This window comes from Mangifera indica, chromosome 1, assembly GCF_011075055.1.
Source record: "Mangifera indica cultivar Alphonso chromosome 1, CATAS_Mindica_2.1, whole genome shotgun sequence".
NCBI lineage: Eukaryota > Viridiplantae > Streptophyta > Magnoliopsida > Sapindales > Anacardiaceae > Mangifera > Mangifera indica.
The window spans coordinates 3,978,071-3,997,412 of record NC_058137.1 but is presented as its reverse complement, the minus strand read 5'-3'; the positions used below and the strand labels follow the sequence as shown (position 1 = coordinate 3,997,412).

Below are 19,342 nucleotides of genomic sequence, written 5' to 3'. Positions count from 1 at the left end.
AACACAACGTCAAATATCCACATAAAATTATGAAAGAAAATATGTATATAAACATATCAACATTGGGTAAATCTCCTCCTTATATAATCTTCTCTCGCTTACTCACATTCCTCCTTAGCCTCACAAGACTAGTTCCTATTTGTAAAACAATCATAAAAGAGTAAATAAGTGTTGAACACTTAAAAGTGACTTTTAAGATACCTTAAATCTTGCACACAACTTATCTTTCAATTATTTATTTATTTTTTCACACTAATTTATGTATTCTTTCACACAACTAACATAATCTAAGGTAAATCTTTCGATCTTATTTATGATGATCTTGTAAAAGAATGCTAATTTTCTTTTTCTCGTAATCATTTTACTTTTCCTATCAAACTAGGTTGTAAGTGCATAGTCACCCTATTCATATAAACTCTTGCAATCCATCTCTTCATGTACATATGTCATATATACTGCTAAAAATATCTTATTATAAGTGTTTTATAATATCAAATTATTGATGTAATTTTTTGTTATTAACTGATATATATAATATAGAGTTTTATACAAAATAAACTTCAATAATAAAGAGTAGAGCTTGAGAAAACTCAAGTAAATTTATTGTGGGTGTTTGAAAATTCTTGGAGAAATATATGGAAACCAAAGTTTTTATGTGGTTTAACCAAACAATTAGTCTATCTATCCAATGATGTTCCCATTAATTTGTTAATTAGTACAAAAGTGATCCAATGACATAGTCTTTTGGAGGACAACTATAATTGTAGTATATACAAAATTTTCAGTAATGATTGAAGTGGATAATATTTATCATTATTATTGAATCTTTTTAACTATCACTTGCGAATTCCGCTTTCTAAATATTTTATATTATCTTTAAAAATTTTAATTTCATTTATTTAATGAGTTTAATAATGCCTACCAACAATGGTGGCTTTCAAAACATTAAAGCACGTGGAAGGTGATTATAGTTTTGTTGAATGTTTGCACACCTGTTATCAATAATTACTATTATGTTGGAAATTTTAAATTATATCACTTTCTAAATTTCACCCTACTACTTCACTTCCTAACTTTGCTGAGACCAATGTCAAGGGGGTTAGGTGTCATAAATCTCGAGTTAAGCTAAACAATATTAAGAGTTGGATAATATTGTATATATTTATTTTATATATATAAATAAATAAATAAATATTTATATATATATGATATATTATTATATAATTAAATATTAATTATAATATTATTAATTATCAATAATTTGATAACATATATCAAATATGTATTAATTTATGTATTCAAAATAGATATATTTAATTTTATTATTATATGTATACACTTTTAAATATATAATTGAGAATATAGATAATTTGTTATTATGTGATTAGATATTATTTTATTTTTAATTTAAATATTAGAGTTATATGTAAAATATTTTATACAAATAATAACATATTATCACGTGATTAGATAGTTTTAAATTAGAGATAAAATAATACTTAATCATATTTATACACATAATTTTATTATAATTTAAATTTATCTAATTATATAATAATATATTACCTATATATTTAATTATATATTAAAAAATATGCGCACATAATTTTGTTATCCCAGTAATACAATTCTTTAGATAGATATCCAAAGCTTCTGTAATTCATAAAAAAAATTCATGAATTTTAAATAAAGATTCTTGTAATCACTTTTAAAATTCTTCTTTTTATCCAACTTTATTCTCTTTCTGTAGTCTTTTTAAAGTTCCCCATTTCCTTCCTCTTTGTTCCATCATCCTTTCACCAGTAGCTCTTTCATTTTGTTCATGCAAAATGATATCTAAACTTAAAGTCTTGTTTCTTTCTAGCGATATAATTTTTTTCTTTCTTTTAATCTTTATTCATTGTTGTTCTTCCCAAATCACCTGCCCAAACTGTGGCTCTATGCAAGTTCCTTATCCCTTAAGCACAAGCCCCAAGTGTGGCGATTCAAACTATGCTCTAAGCTGTGATATTCACTCTCAGAAGCTTTACTTGGACGCCATGAATGGAAGCTCTTACCTTGTACTTAGAATCATGGCTTCGTCGCAACGCTTGGTGGTGCAGCCATCGCCGTGGCTAGCTGGGACTTGTGTTACTCAAGATATGGTGGTAAGTGAAGGAATCCGGTTGAATCAGTCTCTTCCTTTTAACATCACTTCATCTAACACGGTCTTCCTCTTCAATTGCTCGCCGCGCCTCTTGGTTTCGCCTCTAAATTGTACTCCTTCTAGTCTTTGTCACAAATTCCTGGAGAGCTCGGGGCGTGTTGACAGACAAAAAGCTGCTCAGTGTGCCAGTGAGCTCGACCCTTGTTGCACTTTTGTTGCGGGCGGTATGCCTTCAGCATATAGGATTAGACTTCACAGTTCGGGGTGTAAAGCTTTCAGAAGTATCCTCCATTTGGACCCTGAAAAGCCTGCAAATGAATGGGAAGAAGGACTGGAAATTCAGTGGGCTCCTCCCTCGGAACCAGTTTGCAAAACACAGACTGATTGCACTGGAGCTTCAAAATGTTCACCTTCTGCCACGAATGGCCTCTTTCGTCGCTGCCTTTGCGATAACGGCTACAAATGGGATCATGTTCTTGGAACCTGCTTGAGGATGAAGAGAAACAATAAAACTGGCCTCACCTTGAAGGTGTCAATTGGGTTAATCTCCTTTTTCGCTTTAAGTGTTGCTTTGGCAGCAATTACAGTAAGAAAATTCCTGAAACCTTCCAACAAGGCAATAAGGCTTGCCAAGGCAAGAGAAGACTTGTTGAAATCGAGCCATGGTGGAAAACAAGCAAGAATTTTTCACTTGAAAGAGGTGAAGAAAGCCACAAACGGGTTCTCAAAAGACAGGATTTTGGGGAGTGGTGGGTTTGGTGAAGTGTACAAAGGGGAGCTTCAAGATGGAACTGTAGTTGCTGTCAAAGCAGCAAAAGTGGGAAACATTAAAAGCACCGAACAAGTTCTCAATGAACTCGGGATACTTTCACAAGTCAACCACAAGAACTTGGTCAGACTCTTAGGTTATTGTGTAGAAGCTGAGCAGCCATTGATGATCTATGACTACATTTCAAACGGGACCCTCTTTGACCATTTACAAGGAAAGTATTCCACATTTTTAACCTGGGAAACAAGGCTAAGAATCGCTTTACAAACCGCTGAAGCTCTAGCTTATCTCCATTCTGCTGCATATACTCCCATTTACCATAGAGATGTCAAATCAACAAATATTCTGTTAGATGATGAGTTCAATGCAAAGGTTTCTGATTTTGGTCTCTCAAGATTGGCTCTTCCAGGGCTGAGTCATGTATCAACATGTGCTCAGGGAACACTCGGATACTTGGATCCTGAGTACTTTCGAAACTATCAGTTGACTGATAAAAGTGATGTTTATAGTTTCGGGGTGGTGTTGCTCGAGCTTCTGACTTCAAACAAAGCGATTGACTTCTCACGAGAGGCGGATGATGTGAACTTGGCGATATATGTGAGCCAAAGAGCTGCAAATGGTGCAATCATTGAAGTGATGGATCAGAGGCTGATTGGGGAGGAGCCCTCTGAAAATATTCTGGCGAGTGCTAAAGTATTTTTGGAGCTTGCATTTGCTTGTTTGAGGGAGAAGAAAATTGCGAGACCTTCCATGAATGATGTTGTACATCAACTCGAAGGCATAATCCAGATTGTAAGTCAGGAAAAACAGGTTTCTAATGAGGTCAAAGATGAAACTGTATGAACTTCCATACTCTCTAGAATTTGTGACATCAGTACGTGTTGAATATATGTAATTTAAAAAAGCAACCTTTGATAATTTGAAGGTTGTTTTTTCTATACTTGTCCTTTCTAGAATATGTTGATACATTTCTACCAAACTTATTATAAATTTTATATAATTGGAACAAAATTTTAAAAGTGAAAATAAAAATGCAGTAGAAACCGAGAAGAAAATAGAAAGAAGCAAAGTCTACTGTTAATTGAGAGATGGGCATCTATTGTTCTCTCTTACAAATGAAAAGAGGAGGGGGGTTTTTATAAGAATTATTATCATCCCTCCGGTCAATAAAAATGACTATCTTCAAAGCAAATTTTCTAAGGCATTTAATGCTTTCACATTATTTTTGGCCAAAGTTTATTTCACATGGTGGAAAAATCTGTCATCGATAATACTCTTCCTTAAACTCTTATCACTTACAAATAATTATATTAAAAAAAATTTAATAAAACAAAAATCAAAGTAAAAGAATATAATTATTTAATATCTTATAAAGTAGGATTAGATGTACTAAAATTGTCTCATTAAAAGTTTTACTAGAAAAACCCAGTAAAACAAAACCTGGTAAAGTAAAAAGAATACAATACACATTTTATCCAAAATATTATAAACTTCAAAAATTTTCTTCTTCTGATAAATGTTTCCCCTCTTTGTAGTGAGATTAATTTAGTTGCTTGTTGAGTTATCGCATACCGATATTATACATTAATTTTTTAAATGTTGATATCAGTAATGTCTTAGTGAACAAATCTATAAAATTCTCACTAGATCTTATTTGTTTGACATCAATCTTTCTACTCTATTGGAGCTCATAAATGTTAAATAGCTTCCATGATATATATTTGATTTTGTCTCATTTAATGTATTCTCCTCTAATTTGGGCAATACATTTTGTATTGTCTTCATATAATATAGAAGAAGTATCTGTTGTAGAAAGAAGACTGTATGTATTTCAAATATGATAGATGATAGACTGTAACCATATGTATTCTTGGTTAGCCTCATAGAGAGCTAGAATCTTTAAATAATTTGAAAACATTGCAACCAAAGTTTGTTTGATAGAGCATCAAAATATCACTATATCATTATAAATAAAAATATATCACTTCTATAAGCGGGTCTTATAAGGGTTAAAAAGATAATCAATATCTACATATCCAATCAAACTAGAATTTTTAAACGATTTGATATAATAGAATAATCACAAATCTTTAGTCTCATATAAGTAATGAAATATATATTTAATTTCGTTTCAGTGATGATAGATTAGTACAAAGTTAAATCGAATCTATAAATTGACTATAAAAAATATATCTAATTTAATATATTAAGCCAAATATAATAAAGTTCCAAAGCAAAGTCTACGATTAATTAAGAGATGGGCTCTCTCTTACAAATGAAGAGAGAAGGGGGTTTTTATAGGGATTATTACCGCCCCTCCAATCAAGAAAAATGACTATCTTCAAAGTAAATTTTTCAAAGCATTTAATGCTTTCACATTATCTTTTGGCCAAAGTCTATTTCACATTGTGGAAAAATCCACCATTTATAACATAACTCAAAATTTAATAAAGATTGTTTTTTTGAAATTTTTGTCCAATAATCTTATACAATCAATAATTTTCTAATCTATCAAGTTATAATAGAAAGAAATCTTATTATATTAGGATGAAATACAAAAATATTTATATAATCAACTCAATTTTCAATATTTTCACTTAAATCGGTGTATAGATGTTACTTAGATTCAACTTATCTAAAAATCTTAAGAATAATCAATGTGAGATAGCTTTTGTAAGAATATCAATCAATTAGTTTTTTGATCGAATATTAGATAGCTCTAAAATTTTCTTAATGAGCTTTTTCTTTATGAAGAATATGTTCATCTTTACATGTTTAATATGATCATATTATATTAGATTATATGCAATGTCACATGTAGCTTTATTATTACAATACAATTGGATCATATGCCCAAATGAGTAACCCAAGTCTTGCAAGAGGAGTTGTATCCATAATGTTCCACAAAATTCAATTGTCATACTCTTAAACTTAACTTTAGCACTAGATCGGACAATGATATTTTGTTTCTTAGTTCTCCATGTGATCGAATTACCACTTACAAAAGTAAAGTAATATGAAATTGATCATCTAGTATTTACTAATCCAACCTAGTTAGTATTTGTATACACCTATATGCTTTCAAAATTTGTATACTTGGTGAAAAAAAATTTCCTTTTCAACAGTGTACTTTAGATACCTTAATACATGTATGATCACATTCATATGTTGCTCTCTAAGACTATACACACATTGACTAATGACACTCAATGTATAAGAAAGATTTAATCTTGTGTGAGATAGATACATCAATCTCCCCACAAGTCTTTGTTACCTTCTTTTATTGCCAGGAACTTGGTTAGATTCAATGTTTAACTTTAAACCTTTTTCTACTAGCGTATCAACTAGATGACATCATGACATCTTTGTTTTCTCTAAGATATCTAAAACATATTATCTTTATGATATAAAAATTCTTTCAAATGATCGTGAAACTTCAATACCAAAAAAATGTTTCAGATGACCTAAATCATTTAGTTTGAATTATCTAAATAAATGTTTTTGTGTAGAGTCTTTTTTTCTTTTGGTCCTTCCCTTATCCTCCACATATAAAATGAGAGCAGTGATTTGATGCTTTTGTGTTTTCTAGAATAGAGCATAATTTGAATTACTTTGATGCTAACCAAAGTGTATAATTGATTTTGTGAACTTTTCAAACCAATTTTTGAGAGACAATTTTAATCCATATAGACATCCTTAAACGATTCACCATGCAGAAAAGTGTTCTTCCTATTGAATTATTATAATGGTCAATCCAAGTTTACAGTCAACAATAACAATATTTGAACTGTGTTGATCTTGACAATAGATGCAAATGTTTCTATGTAATCAGTCCTATAAATTAAGATGTATAATTTTGCCATTAATTTTACTTAAATTAATTGTACCATCAGCTTTGTACTTCATAATATAAATCAATTGTGATAACTTACACATTATAAATCAGTCTGAACTTTCTCATTATACCCTTCTTGAAGTTTAGGTTCAAAAGAAAAATACATGTAATCTTCATAAAATATCACATCCATTATGATAAACATTTAACGAGTTTGAGGATGATAATGCTTATAAACATTTGATGAGTTGGAGAATGATAACACCGATAACCCTTTTTAAGCATAACATATCCAAAAAAAAACCAAAACATACCATAATGCTCTAGGAGCTAACTTATTTTAGCCATGTTTGTGAAGATATACAAATGCAACACAACCAAAGATACAATGAAGTAAATTTGAAACAGTTAGGGCAATAATCTACAAATAAGAATCCAGAATGGTGTGTGAAAATCAAGGGAGTAGGTAGACGTGCGATTAATTAAGGTCATATGTAAGCCATTAAGGACATATTATATAAATGTTAATATGACCTTAATGGCTTAAAATTCCTGTTTAAGGTCAAATTAACCTTTGTACTTTGAAGTTTGTTCTCCCTGTCATAGCGGTAGGGTTTCATATATTAGCTAGAAATCTAAAACCGAATATGTGAAAGAGAAATAACATGGGCATAAAAACTGAAATGAACAAAAATTGTGTGGCTGGATTGGAAGTGATAGATAAGTGAGCTTTGAATATTCATGTTGGAAAGCAATTAAAGGAGTGAAGGAAGTGGAAATAATGTGAAGGGAAGGGCCACAGAAGCTGAATTGATTCGAAAGGGTACATTTTAAGCTGGTGGAAATTAACATAAAATAAGAATAGATGGGATTGGGATCAGATGCTTTCTTTTTGAAGTAAAAGCTTTTGACTGATGAAAAAGACTAACACTTCCAAGATAGGGCATTTTGGAAATTATGGAATCTAAGTGGGATTTTATTTGTAAGTGATAATTAATGCTTTATGGAGGAATATAAATAAACAAGCTTTTTGAAATGGGGATAGCATTTGGAAATGAAATACTTAAAAAATGGTAAATGTTAGCTAAATGGGTTAATGGAGAGGCAATGATAAGAACAGACAGCCATTTACCTTCTTTGTATTTGTTGATGGCATGGCATTAGTCAAAAAGCAGAGTAATTAATTCCAGTGGCTGTTCAAAGGTAAGAATTGATGAGGAACTTGAACCATTACCAACAATAAATAAGGCATACTTATAATTCTATCAATACACCAGAAACAAAGTTGCAATTGCACAAGATATCTACCAACATATGTGTAAATATAAAGCTTAAATAGATTACATAGCTTGCATTTCATATATATATATATTTTGAAGATAAAGAAGACTGGTATATTTAATTAAAATGTTTTAATATTTAATAAACAATAATTCTATTTATCCCAAAGGAAAATGACACATCACTTGGGAACATTTTTTGGGTTGGTATAGTATTACAATCAAATTTTGCTCACAAACAATATGCACAAATGATGATATGTTATTATATAAGTAAGTGATTTTAAATTAGAGATAAAATAATATATAATTACATAATAATATATTATCATTTGTGCACATTATTTGTAGACATAGTATTACTTATAAGGGCGTTTGACTCAAATGGTAGAAAGATTATTTTAATAATCTGTCTTAGCCAAAGGACTTATTCCCACCCAAATTTTGTTGATTTCTCAAATTCCCACCCACTAATTTTGTAAACCCAAACTCTCACCTATCAAGAGTTAAGTTTAACAATTTTTATTACTTTAAAGTTTAAATAATTAATTTACCCAATATCTAGTGAAATAATTAAAATACCTTTTAATTTGAATAATTATTTTACCATTTTTTAAGAAAATGAGAAAAGTATCTTGCAACTTAAATTATTAATATAATGTATTTACTAAGTTCTTGTCGTCGTAAAAAATTCATCGATTGTTTCACAATTTTACTAGGGAAAAATTTCATAGCAAAACTCTCTCTCAAAGCACTGGAAAGGAAAACGAGAAGCCAAAAGACTTCATTTTGGCATTTTATCGTTCATCATAAAATGAATAAACAATTTTTTATTCGTCCACGTTTTTCAAATTTTAGTGTTAAATGACAAAAGAGACTTCCAAGTATCACAACTTTATTGGGTGAAAAATTCAAACGTTTTCCTGAGCCGTTAATTTTCATTAAATTAATTATGGGTGCTTTTACAAGAATTCACAAACTGTTTAACTGATCAATCAACTCCTTCCTAATTACATCTACACACAATATTAGAAGGAATATGAATATGGAAAAAGGATCATCTGCTTGGCCATGAAAAACTCCACACAATTTCATGTCTTCATTCGATGGAAAAAAATGCATGAACAATTTGACAAAAAGATAGTAAGAGAGTTATCAAAAGAAAAGCAAGATTAACTATTTTGCAGAAGTCCTTATGAAGATTACTGTGACAAGGCAATAAATAACCAGTAACAAAGCGCTGTTTTACTGTGTTTTGTGTGTATTAACACTACTGCTGCATAACCAAATGATTGAATTATGTGGACTTAAAACAAGTCATAACATTTCATTTGAATAATATTCACATAGTAATAAATTATCTATGACAACAAAATCTGTGTTACACTGCCAATGGCCTCCTACTATGGTAATAGTCCCCGAGGCATTGGTTCAGGGACAAGTTGAAAAATTAGCCACATATCACCTACGGTAGCGATAGCGTTTGAAGTTGAAATATACATGTAATATCCCACGCTCAAATGTGCACTTGAATCCTTTCTTATGAGAATACTCCCATTCTTTGTTTACAATTTTAAATGCCTGTAATATCAAGATAAGTGGCAGAGCAAATTAATCGTAAATAAACTAAATATGAAATTATAAAAAAAAAAAAAAAAATGGACCAAGTGAACTTACAATGTCCTCATAGGGAGGCCCAGCATGGAACCTGATGATGCATGTTTCACCATTGCTTCCATCCTTCTCAATCGTGTAGGTTGGAGCCTTTGTCTTGTCTACAAGGTCTGGATAGAAGATGTTGAATTTATATCCTTGCACAATCTTTGGTGGGGGGTTGTCATGGTCATAGTGAGTCTGGTTATATTTGTTCCACTCATATCCAGTGTGAACACGGTTGAAATATTTTGGTTTTCTTGGTCGGTACTTGTCATGCCACCAATACACCTGCATCCATATTGATTTTCAGAAAATGGAACTTATGATAGAACTTGGAGAAAAACAGTCAAACCATGCATGAAATTCAGAGACAGGGTAAGATGAACCACCTGAGAGTCCAGGTTCACTTCTGCACCAGAGCCAAATACAGCATCTCCTTCTTCCATAGCTCCCATAGCTTTCATGGCTTTCAGCTCAAAGTTATCTTCTGAAGGAGGTGGTTTTGATGCCATAGCTTCTTGAATCCGCCTTTGCTGCTCTTCCAACACAGCTACACGTTTACGTTCCTGTAACAAAGCAACACCATACATGATTAAGCCAAGACACAGCTTATAACTCATAAGATTCTTAGTAGACGACAAAGATTTTGTATAAGCTAGTTACCAATATAGCCCTGTCCTCTTCAGGGTCAATAGCTTCTTCATTGTCATCACCATGCAATAGTTCAGGTGAGAATGATCCAGGCTCTTCTGCTTTTTGAGTCTCTTCCCTTGATACAAGCTCTGGAGAGAAGTTTCCCACATCTATATATCGAAGACATTAATCAATCGTTATCACTGCAATAATCTTAATAAAAAAAAAATCCAGAATTTCAACAAAAGGGAAGAAAAAACGGCATACCATTATCATCATTCTCAAGCTGAATGTTCTCGTCTTCAGACTGCAAATCATGATCAGTTTCAAATTTATTTTCACCCTCCAAAGGTTGCTCAAGGCGTTGCAGATGCTTACGCAGCATTTTAGCATGTATTTCTTTCAAACAAGCCTGTAATTGTACCAAATTACAGCAAGGTCCAAAACAAGTTGTGAATAATTTAAATAAAGCCATTTAAAAATGTCGCAGATAAGTACCTTTGCTTTGTATATGTGGAGTCTTTTAAGAATGGCTTCCCAATACTCTACCACCTTTGCAGTGCCAGTACGCATTTGTGATTCAATATGACTTTGTAATGCCTCAAGCTCACTGTGAGTCTTCCCTTGCAAAAGGTTCCTGACATCTGGTTCAATACTAGAATGCAATCCCCTTTCTTCGGCAAGCAACTCAGCAGGAGGTTCCTCCCCACGCACTCTAGCTCGATCCAGAGCATCCTTCTTCCGTGCTTCAGCTAGTTCCCAATCACAAACCACCATAAGTGCCTGTTGAATACATAGAGTCAAGAGACAGTCTACTTGACATTCAGCACTAAATGTAACAAGTAACATCATTAATTCCAGCAAGCTCATAACTTTATATATAAAAATATTCTGGTTATAATCTTCCAATTATAACCATTTGAACTGATCTTGAGCAATCATTTCATCCAAAAACTATGGTATGTGGGAGACAACACGCTTCTAGACCAAGAAGATACATAAATTGAAAATGCAAGCATATATCTGAAGAGAGAGAAAGACAGAGTCCTGACATGAAAGTTATTTTCTCTCAATTTAACAAACCCTACTTCATAATCCCTAGAAAAGATTACATAAATCCTACATAGTTATTTTCTTAAGAGGGCTAATTTAATAGCAAATAACGAAAGGCAGGCAAGATGGAAACGTTTGTAAGAGAAATGCCTGAAAGAAAGCAGTTCTCTGAATGTACAGCTAAAAATTCTACCTCTCAGCTGGGACTAATATAGCTACTCACAAAGTCTGTAAAAATGAAGGGGTAATACCTCCCAATATTCTATATGCATTGGTGTTGCCCTGTCCAAATCCAGATACATCTTGATGTCCTCACGAAGCTCTTCCATCTCCTTAACTGTCAAGCCCTGTATCAAACAATACACATCAAAATGCCACTGTGAAAGTCTAAGAAAAATATTTAAAGCATGTCTGTAAATGCAATCACGTCAAAAATGAGATAACACCACTTAATTACCTTGAAAACCATGTAAGGTTCATTTATTTCTATGTCCAAGTCATCTGAGCCACTAAGATGGTTGCAGAGAATATCAATAGCCTTTACACGACCTTCACGCAATCTAATCTCAGATCTGACTTTGCTTTGATCAAAATGAAACTGCAGATCAAATATATAGCTAACTCTTCAGATGGCAAATAAAAAGTTGCAGTATCATTAAAAAATAGAATATTGGAAGCACCTCAGCCACACACCTCTTCCTCTTTCTTCTCCCAGTCCTGAAATTCAGCACGAGCACGTTCCCTTGCTAACAATGCCTGCAGAAATTATTAATCATATTTAAAGTAAGAAAACTTTTTCAAAATATTTATACATTAATTTCAATAATATAAGGCACAATGGGGTATCTTCACCAACATATTCCAAACAAAAAATTTTGCTCTATCAAGGAACTAAGCTTACCATTTCTTCTTCATGCCGTGCTTTTTCAACAGCTCTTTCCTCTCTTCTCTTTTTAACCTTTTCAATCTCTGCCTGTATCATGAATGGCAAAGACATATTAAATTCTGATACTCTAAAGGAAACTCCATGAAAAGCCAAAATTAAGATGACACAAAGACAACAAGGGCTTCAATTTTGCAAATAAGAGGCAGTGTCTTCTCATCAACTTAGATTCACATACCAGCCTTTCTCTCTGTCTCTTTCTCTCTGCTTTAATCGAGAACTCATCAAGAGGTACACCTTGGGAAACATCTCGCTCGATCTTCTTACGCCACACAAATCTGCAGCCCACACATCACAACTCAATCACATTCAAAAAGGAAAAAAAAAAAAAAAAGAATCCTGCCTCAAATTTACAACCTATAAATTTTTACTACTTTAATGCTCTTCCACATACACCAAACTTCAATTTCGAAAATTTCATCAATCATTAAAGGAGAACCCAAATTGACTTAATTACTGCACAAAACAGAATCAATTAATGCAATATAAGGAAAATGAAAAAACTTACTTCTCATTTAGATTTGAATCACCGAATGGATTCGAATCGTTTGAATAACCAGACACGTTCTGCGCCTTCAACTTCTTCGAAACGCTAGCCGCCTGAAAAATAACAATAACATACTCGATGAATAAATTAATTTCAGAAATTAAAGTTATAATGGAAAAACACTGAAAAACAAAGTAAATAATTTACCTTTCTCTGAGCTTTTTTAGCCAAATACTCAGTAATTTGTTCCTCAGTAATCTTCCTCGAAGACCTTCGCTTATTGCGGCCACGATCGCTCTCGTCGCTATCGTCACTATAATCATCCGAGTAGCTATCACGTCTACTAATTCTGCTTTTTCTCTTGCTTCCGCTTCGATCTTTGTGCTTCCGCGAGCTCCTCGATGGTGCCTCGTCCGAGTCGGTGTACGATTCAGACTCAGCTTCCGACTCCGCTGCAGAGTCGTCAGATCTCCTTCTTTGACTTCGGCTTCTACGTTTTGAAGAAGATGATTTTTCTCTCTTGCTCCTTTCGTTACTTCCTCCCATTATCGCTTGAACGTTGCTATTGGAAAACTAGGGCTTCAATTCTGGTCCTTCTCTGCCTATTATAGAGGCAAATCGATTTTGCGACTCCCTAAACCTACTCCGGTTGGGGATGGTTGAATTGAATTCAACTTATTAAGTTCTCTTCCTTTTATATAAGATTTTTATTTATCAATATTTTCAGTGTTTATTTGTTTATTGGACTATTTATAGGGATATAGTATAGGACTTTGACAAGAATTTAAACACAACAATATAGTTAGCAAACAAATCATAAACACAAAAAATTCAACCTTAATTTTTGTGGATTTTTCAACAAAAAACATTTGACTATAAATCTACAACATTCACTTCCTCAACCTTGCAAGGCAAGTTTTCCCTCCATCTTCTCATTTGTGCTCCTTGGTCTGATTTTAGTATAAAAATAACAATTTTTATGATTGTTTAAGTGATTAAGTTATAAATTTATATGTGATTTATAAAATTTAGTGTGTATTTGTAATAGATTAAATAGATTTTAATAGTTTATATTATCAATTTTATCATTGAAATTGAAGTTTAATGTATACATTAAACTTTGAAAATGAGGGTTAGGTGATAAATATTTAAGGTGAAGGGTTTTATTTATTTAATTTGTTATGATAACACTAAGACAAATTAATTTTTTTTATACATATGTATGACCAAAAAAATCCCAAGATTTTATATTTTAGTGTAATTTTCTTCCAAATAAATTTTGAATTTGTTTATTTTTTTTCTTTTTGTTTAACTAATCAATTTTTTTCTTTTTTAATTTTTTTTTTTTAAGAATGCTGCGTCAAGCTAAAAATGAAAATCCTAATATTCGATTGATGTGTCAATGTACATTCCAACTTTTCGAGAACAAAGGTTAAGGAGTTTTTCAAATAAATCAGCCAATGAAGTCCCATGTTGCAAATGAATAGTCTGTCTAGAAACCAATGCATTGCAAATGTATAATCATTAATAACAATCTATAGAAGACTATAATTCCAAGGCAAAACTTATATTGTTACATTGCTATCGCCAATGATGGTGCCAAAACTTATCCACAATCTAAGATGCGCCTGCCAGCACTAAGAGTTTCAATCAAATTTAAATTAATCCTTATCTTACTAAAAAACTAGCCCATAATAAGAGTTCTTCAACTTAACTCTTAAAAAAGAGTTATATCAACTTATATCAAAGTCCTAAAGATTTTATTCTTTTAATTCACTGCAACCTCAGCAGATAGGTAACCAGAATGAAGCACTTCTTGACCAGAAACTTTGGCCTGGGAAAGCTTCAGTACTTGCACAGCTTCCTCTACTTTGGCAGTCAATGATTCTGGTGACTCCAACAAAAGCAGGAGTTCCGAGTTGTCCATCTCCAAAAGCATCCCTGTTATCTTTGCAACAAGATCAGGCTGCACAAGCATTTTATATTAGTCAAAATTATGTTGAATACGTTTTCTTAAACCAGTAACAATACAATATATATATATATATATGCAATATTTACCTGGTGCTTCTCCACGAGGGGATACAGGTGCTCGCCAAGTATCTGTTTCTGCTGCTCTGTAGTAGCAGCAGCAAGCATGCTGTTCAGCATCTCTGGTTTTCTTGACACCACTCCAACAGAGTTAGAAGCTGCAGATGTCACTCCAGATCCATTATTCATCTCACGTGTATGCCCATTTGGTACATACTTGCTCTGCCCGCCCCGCTGTGATATATAAAACAAAAAAACATGTATAATACACCATTAACACATATTAGTTTAACCATTATAGATAACATCATCACTACTTCTGCACCCCGACTTATCAAGAATATTATTAATACAGATACAAGAATAAGCGACCAAGAATTAAGAGCTGCACAGAAATGAAGATGTGATAACATGAAACTATAAATAGAGCAAACCATAAAATGTCAGTAGACAAACTTGTATGATAAGATTGAATAGTACAAAACATGAATCCAAACCTGCTGATTGCTTGAATCTTTTGAAGGAGCCACAGATTGATTGGGATGCTGCATATATTGAGCACCAGTCTGTGGAAGCACATGCCCATTCATCCTACCCCGGTTTTGTCTATGCTGTTTCTGGTTGTTAGGAGCCTGTTGAAAAAAAAAAAAATTGAAAGGCCAAAGTAAGCAAACAGAGGCACAGTAGATTCAGTAAAGCTGGAGAAGCACACTTACTGCTGGAAGTGTTGATGCTTGATATGCTGGCCTGGCTGAAGGAGTAAAGCCATTTGCCCTCCATCCAGCCCTCAAACCCAATGGTTGGTACATCAGCCCAGGTCGTGTAGATACTTGTGAAACAACAGCCGAAGGAGCCGTATAGTAAAGAGGTGGGTATCCACCAGGAATTACATTAGTAGAAGGTCCTGCTAGTCCAGCCATCTGCTGTGCATATTGAAGCTGCAGCTGTAGTTGTCTATCCTCCTTCCTTTGAGCAATAGCCACATACAACGGCTTGCGGTGAAACATACGGCCTGTTAAAGTATAAAAGGAATAAATAACTGGCAGCTTAAAAGACCCAGTATTTTTTTCAAAAAAATCAGCAAGTTCTTTGCCAAATAAGACTTTCTTAGAAATGAGCATATAGAAAATATGCATCTTCAAATAGAAAATATACATGGGCACCATATCCATGAACCTAATTTATTCTTCCACTAAGTAGAGGCATGACAAGTCTGGGCCCAAGTTGATGGCTTAGTTGAATTTTTCTTATGTTAGATAGCAATTTTATGATAGTGGATGGTTGAGAAGTACATATATTGGGTATGGTTAAACCATTGGATATAAATGTGCAATCATTAAAAAGACTAAATTTTCATCTATGATTCTAACTTCCTTGGTATATGATACCAGCATCATGAAATGACCCTATTTAGAAATAGTCACTAGATCCTTCGAACCTCAATAACGGAAAAACTAGGTAAATAAAACTTGTACAGGTACATCTGATATGATTTATCAGGTACACTACTGGATAATTGAGGGAGAGGAGCTTCCCTTCTTCCACCTTAGTGCACTGTAAAAGTAAACCTATCTCCCAAATCAAAGTTTTATCAACTTACCATGAAAAGTGTTCACAGCCTTACTGGCCTCCTCAGGGCTGGAGAAGCAGACAAATCCAAAGCCCTTATTCATTCCTTTTTCGTCTCGCATAAGTTTTGCAGAAGTAATGGTGCCACATTGACTGAAGTGCTCTCTTAGGTCTTCATCAGTGACATCATCATCAATATTCTTGACATAGACATTTGATCCCTACAATTCATTTGAAGATATGCAAGAATAAGAAGTAAAATCCATTATAAGCAATAAATCCTAGAAGTGAATTTAGACCAGCCATTACCTTATTTTTCAAGATTTGCTCATTACGTTTCTCCTCAAACTGGCGACGCAATATTTGCTCACGCTCTGCTTTCTTTTGTGCCCTTGCTACGTACAGAACCTTTGACCCTACCCAACAGAAATCAAGTGAAACAAGAGAACTTTATTAGGCCACTGTCAACTCCTCAATTAAGAAAACAAAAACAACAACAACAATAATAATAATAATACAAAACCCACCAAGTTGTGATCCATTCATTGCCTCCAATGCCTGTCTAGCATCATCTGGATTATCAAAGTTCACAAAACCAAAACCTCTCGAGTTCCCATTTTCATCCTTTACAACAACTAGGCTAACAATTTTCCCAAACTCCGAGAATTTCTCTGTCAGAAGTTCTTCTGTGACATCTGAATCCAAATTCTTAAGGTACAGATTTGTATATTTAGCATCAGGATTAGGCAAGATTCGATCGCTCTTCTTAACAAACTTTCCAACATATCTGCATCAGAAGTTATAATCCTAATTTTAGAATAGTAAACATTAAAAGACCAAAAACTGGGAAAACACTGGAAACTGAGAATACGTCTAATCAGATTCTCAGACAGCATACAAAAAAAAAAAAAAAAAAGAGCTGCCTTTACATCTGCTTGTCACCAACAGTGGAGCCATTAAGACTCTCAATAGCGGCATTTGCAGATTCCTCCGACTCAAATTGAACAAAGCCATGTCCTTTACTCTTCCCATCCTCAAAGGTGGCAACTTTGCAGGATATTATTGTCCCAAATTTCTGAAATATCTCTTGAAGCCCCATATTGTCGATTGAATCAATCAAGTTCTGCCATAGATTCCCAAAATACATGTTACATTACATTTAAAATTAGAGAACAAACAGTGGCAGCGCAGTATTATCTTATAGTAGAAAAGGAAGATACCTTAACAAACACATTCCCAACTCCACTTCTTCTAGCATCAGGATCACGGCATGACCATGAAATCCTCAAAATTTTACCATTGAGCAAAGTATGATTCTTTTCCTCAAGAGCGCGAATTGCTACCCCCCAAAAGAAAGAGAGAAAAAAGTGAAAATTAAGGAGGAATTCTTTCAAAATTTGATGTATAAATTATAATTTTCTTCCCATTAAAGAATATGTAATGTACCATTCATTTCCTATCAAAACAACCAAAAATATAACTGAAGTGAAATTGATAGTATAGATCAATCACAAAAATTAATATAAAACAAAAAACAATGATATTATCTGGCAAAAACAAAATGATAATGCTAGAGTGATTACACAATTCTTCAAGTTCACAAAACTTTCCTTATTCTTCCCCGACATTTTCCCACCACCCAAACAGCACCATAATTATTTTCGTTAGTTCCTCAAACCCCAAACAAGCTTAGATCAAGACTTATAAATAAACAAAACCATGATCGAAGCACCAGCGAAAGTGCATTTCTAACGTCCACGTGCACAAAATAACAAATAAAAAAAGTCTATAAAACCAAAAAACAAATCAGAAATAAAAATTAAACGAAATGAAGAAGCATTATAATATAATAAAGATTAAAAAAAGCGAAGAAAATATACCATCTTGCAGCGAGAGGAAGTTAACGTAACCGTAACACGTGGACCTGCCACTACTGGAGTCTCTACAAATGCGCACGGAGGCGAGGCTCTTGAATTCAGAAAACGCTTCACAAAGTTGAGCGTCGGTGACGTCGGGATCCAAATCACCGACGTAAAGCGACACCGGAGCAGCGAGTGTAACCGTCGATGGAGCCGCCATTGGCCGATGATGATCACAAAGAAGAATGGAAATGATTTAAGAATTCTTCAGGCTTCAACAGATCAGGCTTATTGTTGGTAATTTGTTTTGCATGGACGCGAATAAGTAGAAAGACTCCTAAAACGCCTTCATTTGCTTTCCACGCGCCCTCTTCAGCGCCCTTCTTTCGCATTTTACCTGCTTATCCGGTATTACTCCATCTCCTTTCTCTTTTTCAGTTGACAATTATTATTTTATTTATGATTTTATTATTTAATGTATTACTAAATTTTTGTTTTTGTTTAAAGGAAGAAATCCAATCAAATTGGATCATTACATTAGATTAAAATTATTTATATAAAATAGAATAAATTTTAAATTCAGTAATTAATTACTAAAATTTGTCAATGCATCTAAGTGTATTCAAATCCTATTAATTGAACTGATTTGATAATTTTATGAATTGAATCAAATTTTTTATTTAAAAAAATCATAAATAAAAACTGTTATTAATTTAAAAAATAACTAATTTTAAACTAAATTGAAAATACCAATTAACAGAATTGAATTTACGATTAATCAGTTTTGAATCGAATTTTTAATAATTATCTTTTTTTTTCAATTTTTAAAAAAATATGTTCAATATCTTATTATTTTTTAGTCAATTTGTTTAAAACTAACCTGTTTTAAAAAAATAAATGAACCTATAATTAAACTAAAAAATCAGTTTTTTTATATTCTTAAATCGATATTCGAATTAATTTTTCAAATAACTTATTTTTTTATTTGATTTTTGATTTAAAATTAATTCAATTTGATTACCAAATAATTTTAAACATTTCTAAGTAAATCCCCGCGATAATATTTTCCCAAAGGCGATAC

The 19,342-nt window shown here is 32.7% G+C and overlaps 3 protein-coding genes across 3 annotated transcripts; 1 reads left to right on the top strand and 2 right to left on the bottom strand.

Moving 5' to 3' along the window:
- The first annotated feature begins 1,795 nt into the window (after nt 1-1,795).
- LOC123220406 (wall-associated receptor kinase-like 20) lies at nt 1,796-3,871 on the top strand. The gene has a single exon (XM_044642625.1). The coding sequence runs from the start codon at nt 1,830-1,832 to the stop codon at nt 3,756-3,758; it is 1,929 nt and encodes a 642-aa protein (XP_044498560.1). The 5' UTR covers nt 1,796-1,829; the 3' UTR covers nt 3,759-3,871.
- A 5,461-nt stretch (nt 3,872-9,332) lies between these two features.
- Nucleotides 9,333-13,556, bottom strand: LOC123220398 (cactin). The gene is made up of 13 exons (XM_044642613.1): nt 13,010-13,556; nt 12,824-12,915; nt 12,494-12,593; nt 12,274-12,345; nt 12,066-12,128; nt 11,830-11,970; nt 11,624-11,719; nt 10,818-11,102; nt 10,587-10,731; nt 10,350-10,489; nt 10,076-10,252; nt 9,708-9,974; nt 9,333-9,611 (listed from the first exon to the last, which is right to left on the bottom strand). Exons 1-13 carry the CDS (start codon nt 13,346-13,348, stop codon nt 9,492-9,494), a joined length of 2,037 nt encoding a protein of 678 aa, XP_044498548.1. The 5' UTR covers nt 13,349-13,556; the 3' UTR covers nt 9,333-9,491.
- Nucleotides 13,557-14,275: 719 nt separating this feature from the next.
- On the bottom strand, nt 14,276-18,612 carry LOC123209524 (polyadenylate-binding protein 7). The gene is made up of 10 exons (XM_044627606.1): nt 18,283-18,612; nt 17,623-17,741; nt 17,332-17,525; nt 16,930-17,189; nt 16,712-16,818; nt 16,434-16,623; nt 15,550-15,845; nt 15,331-15,465; nt 14,864-15,067; nt 14,276-14,768 (listed from the first exon to the last, which is right to left on the bottom strand). The coding sequence occupies exons 1-10, from the start codon at nt 18,479-18,481 to the stop codon at nt 14,571-14,573; spliced, it is 1,902 nt and encodes a 633-aa protein (XP_044483541.1). The 5' UTR covers nt 18,482-18,612; the 3' UTR covers nt 14,276-14,570.
- Nucleotides 18,613-19,342: the final 730 nt, after the last annotated feature.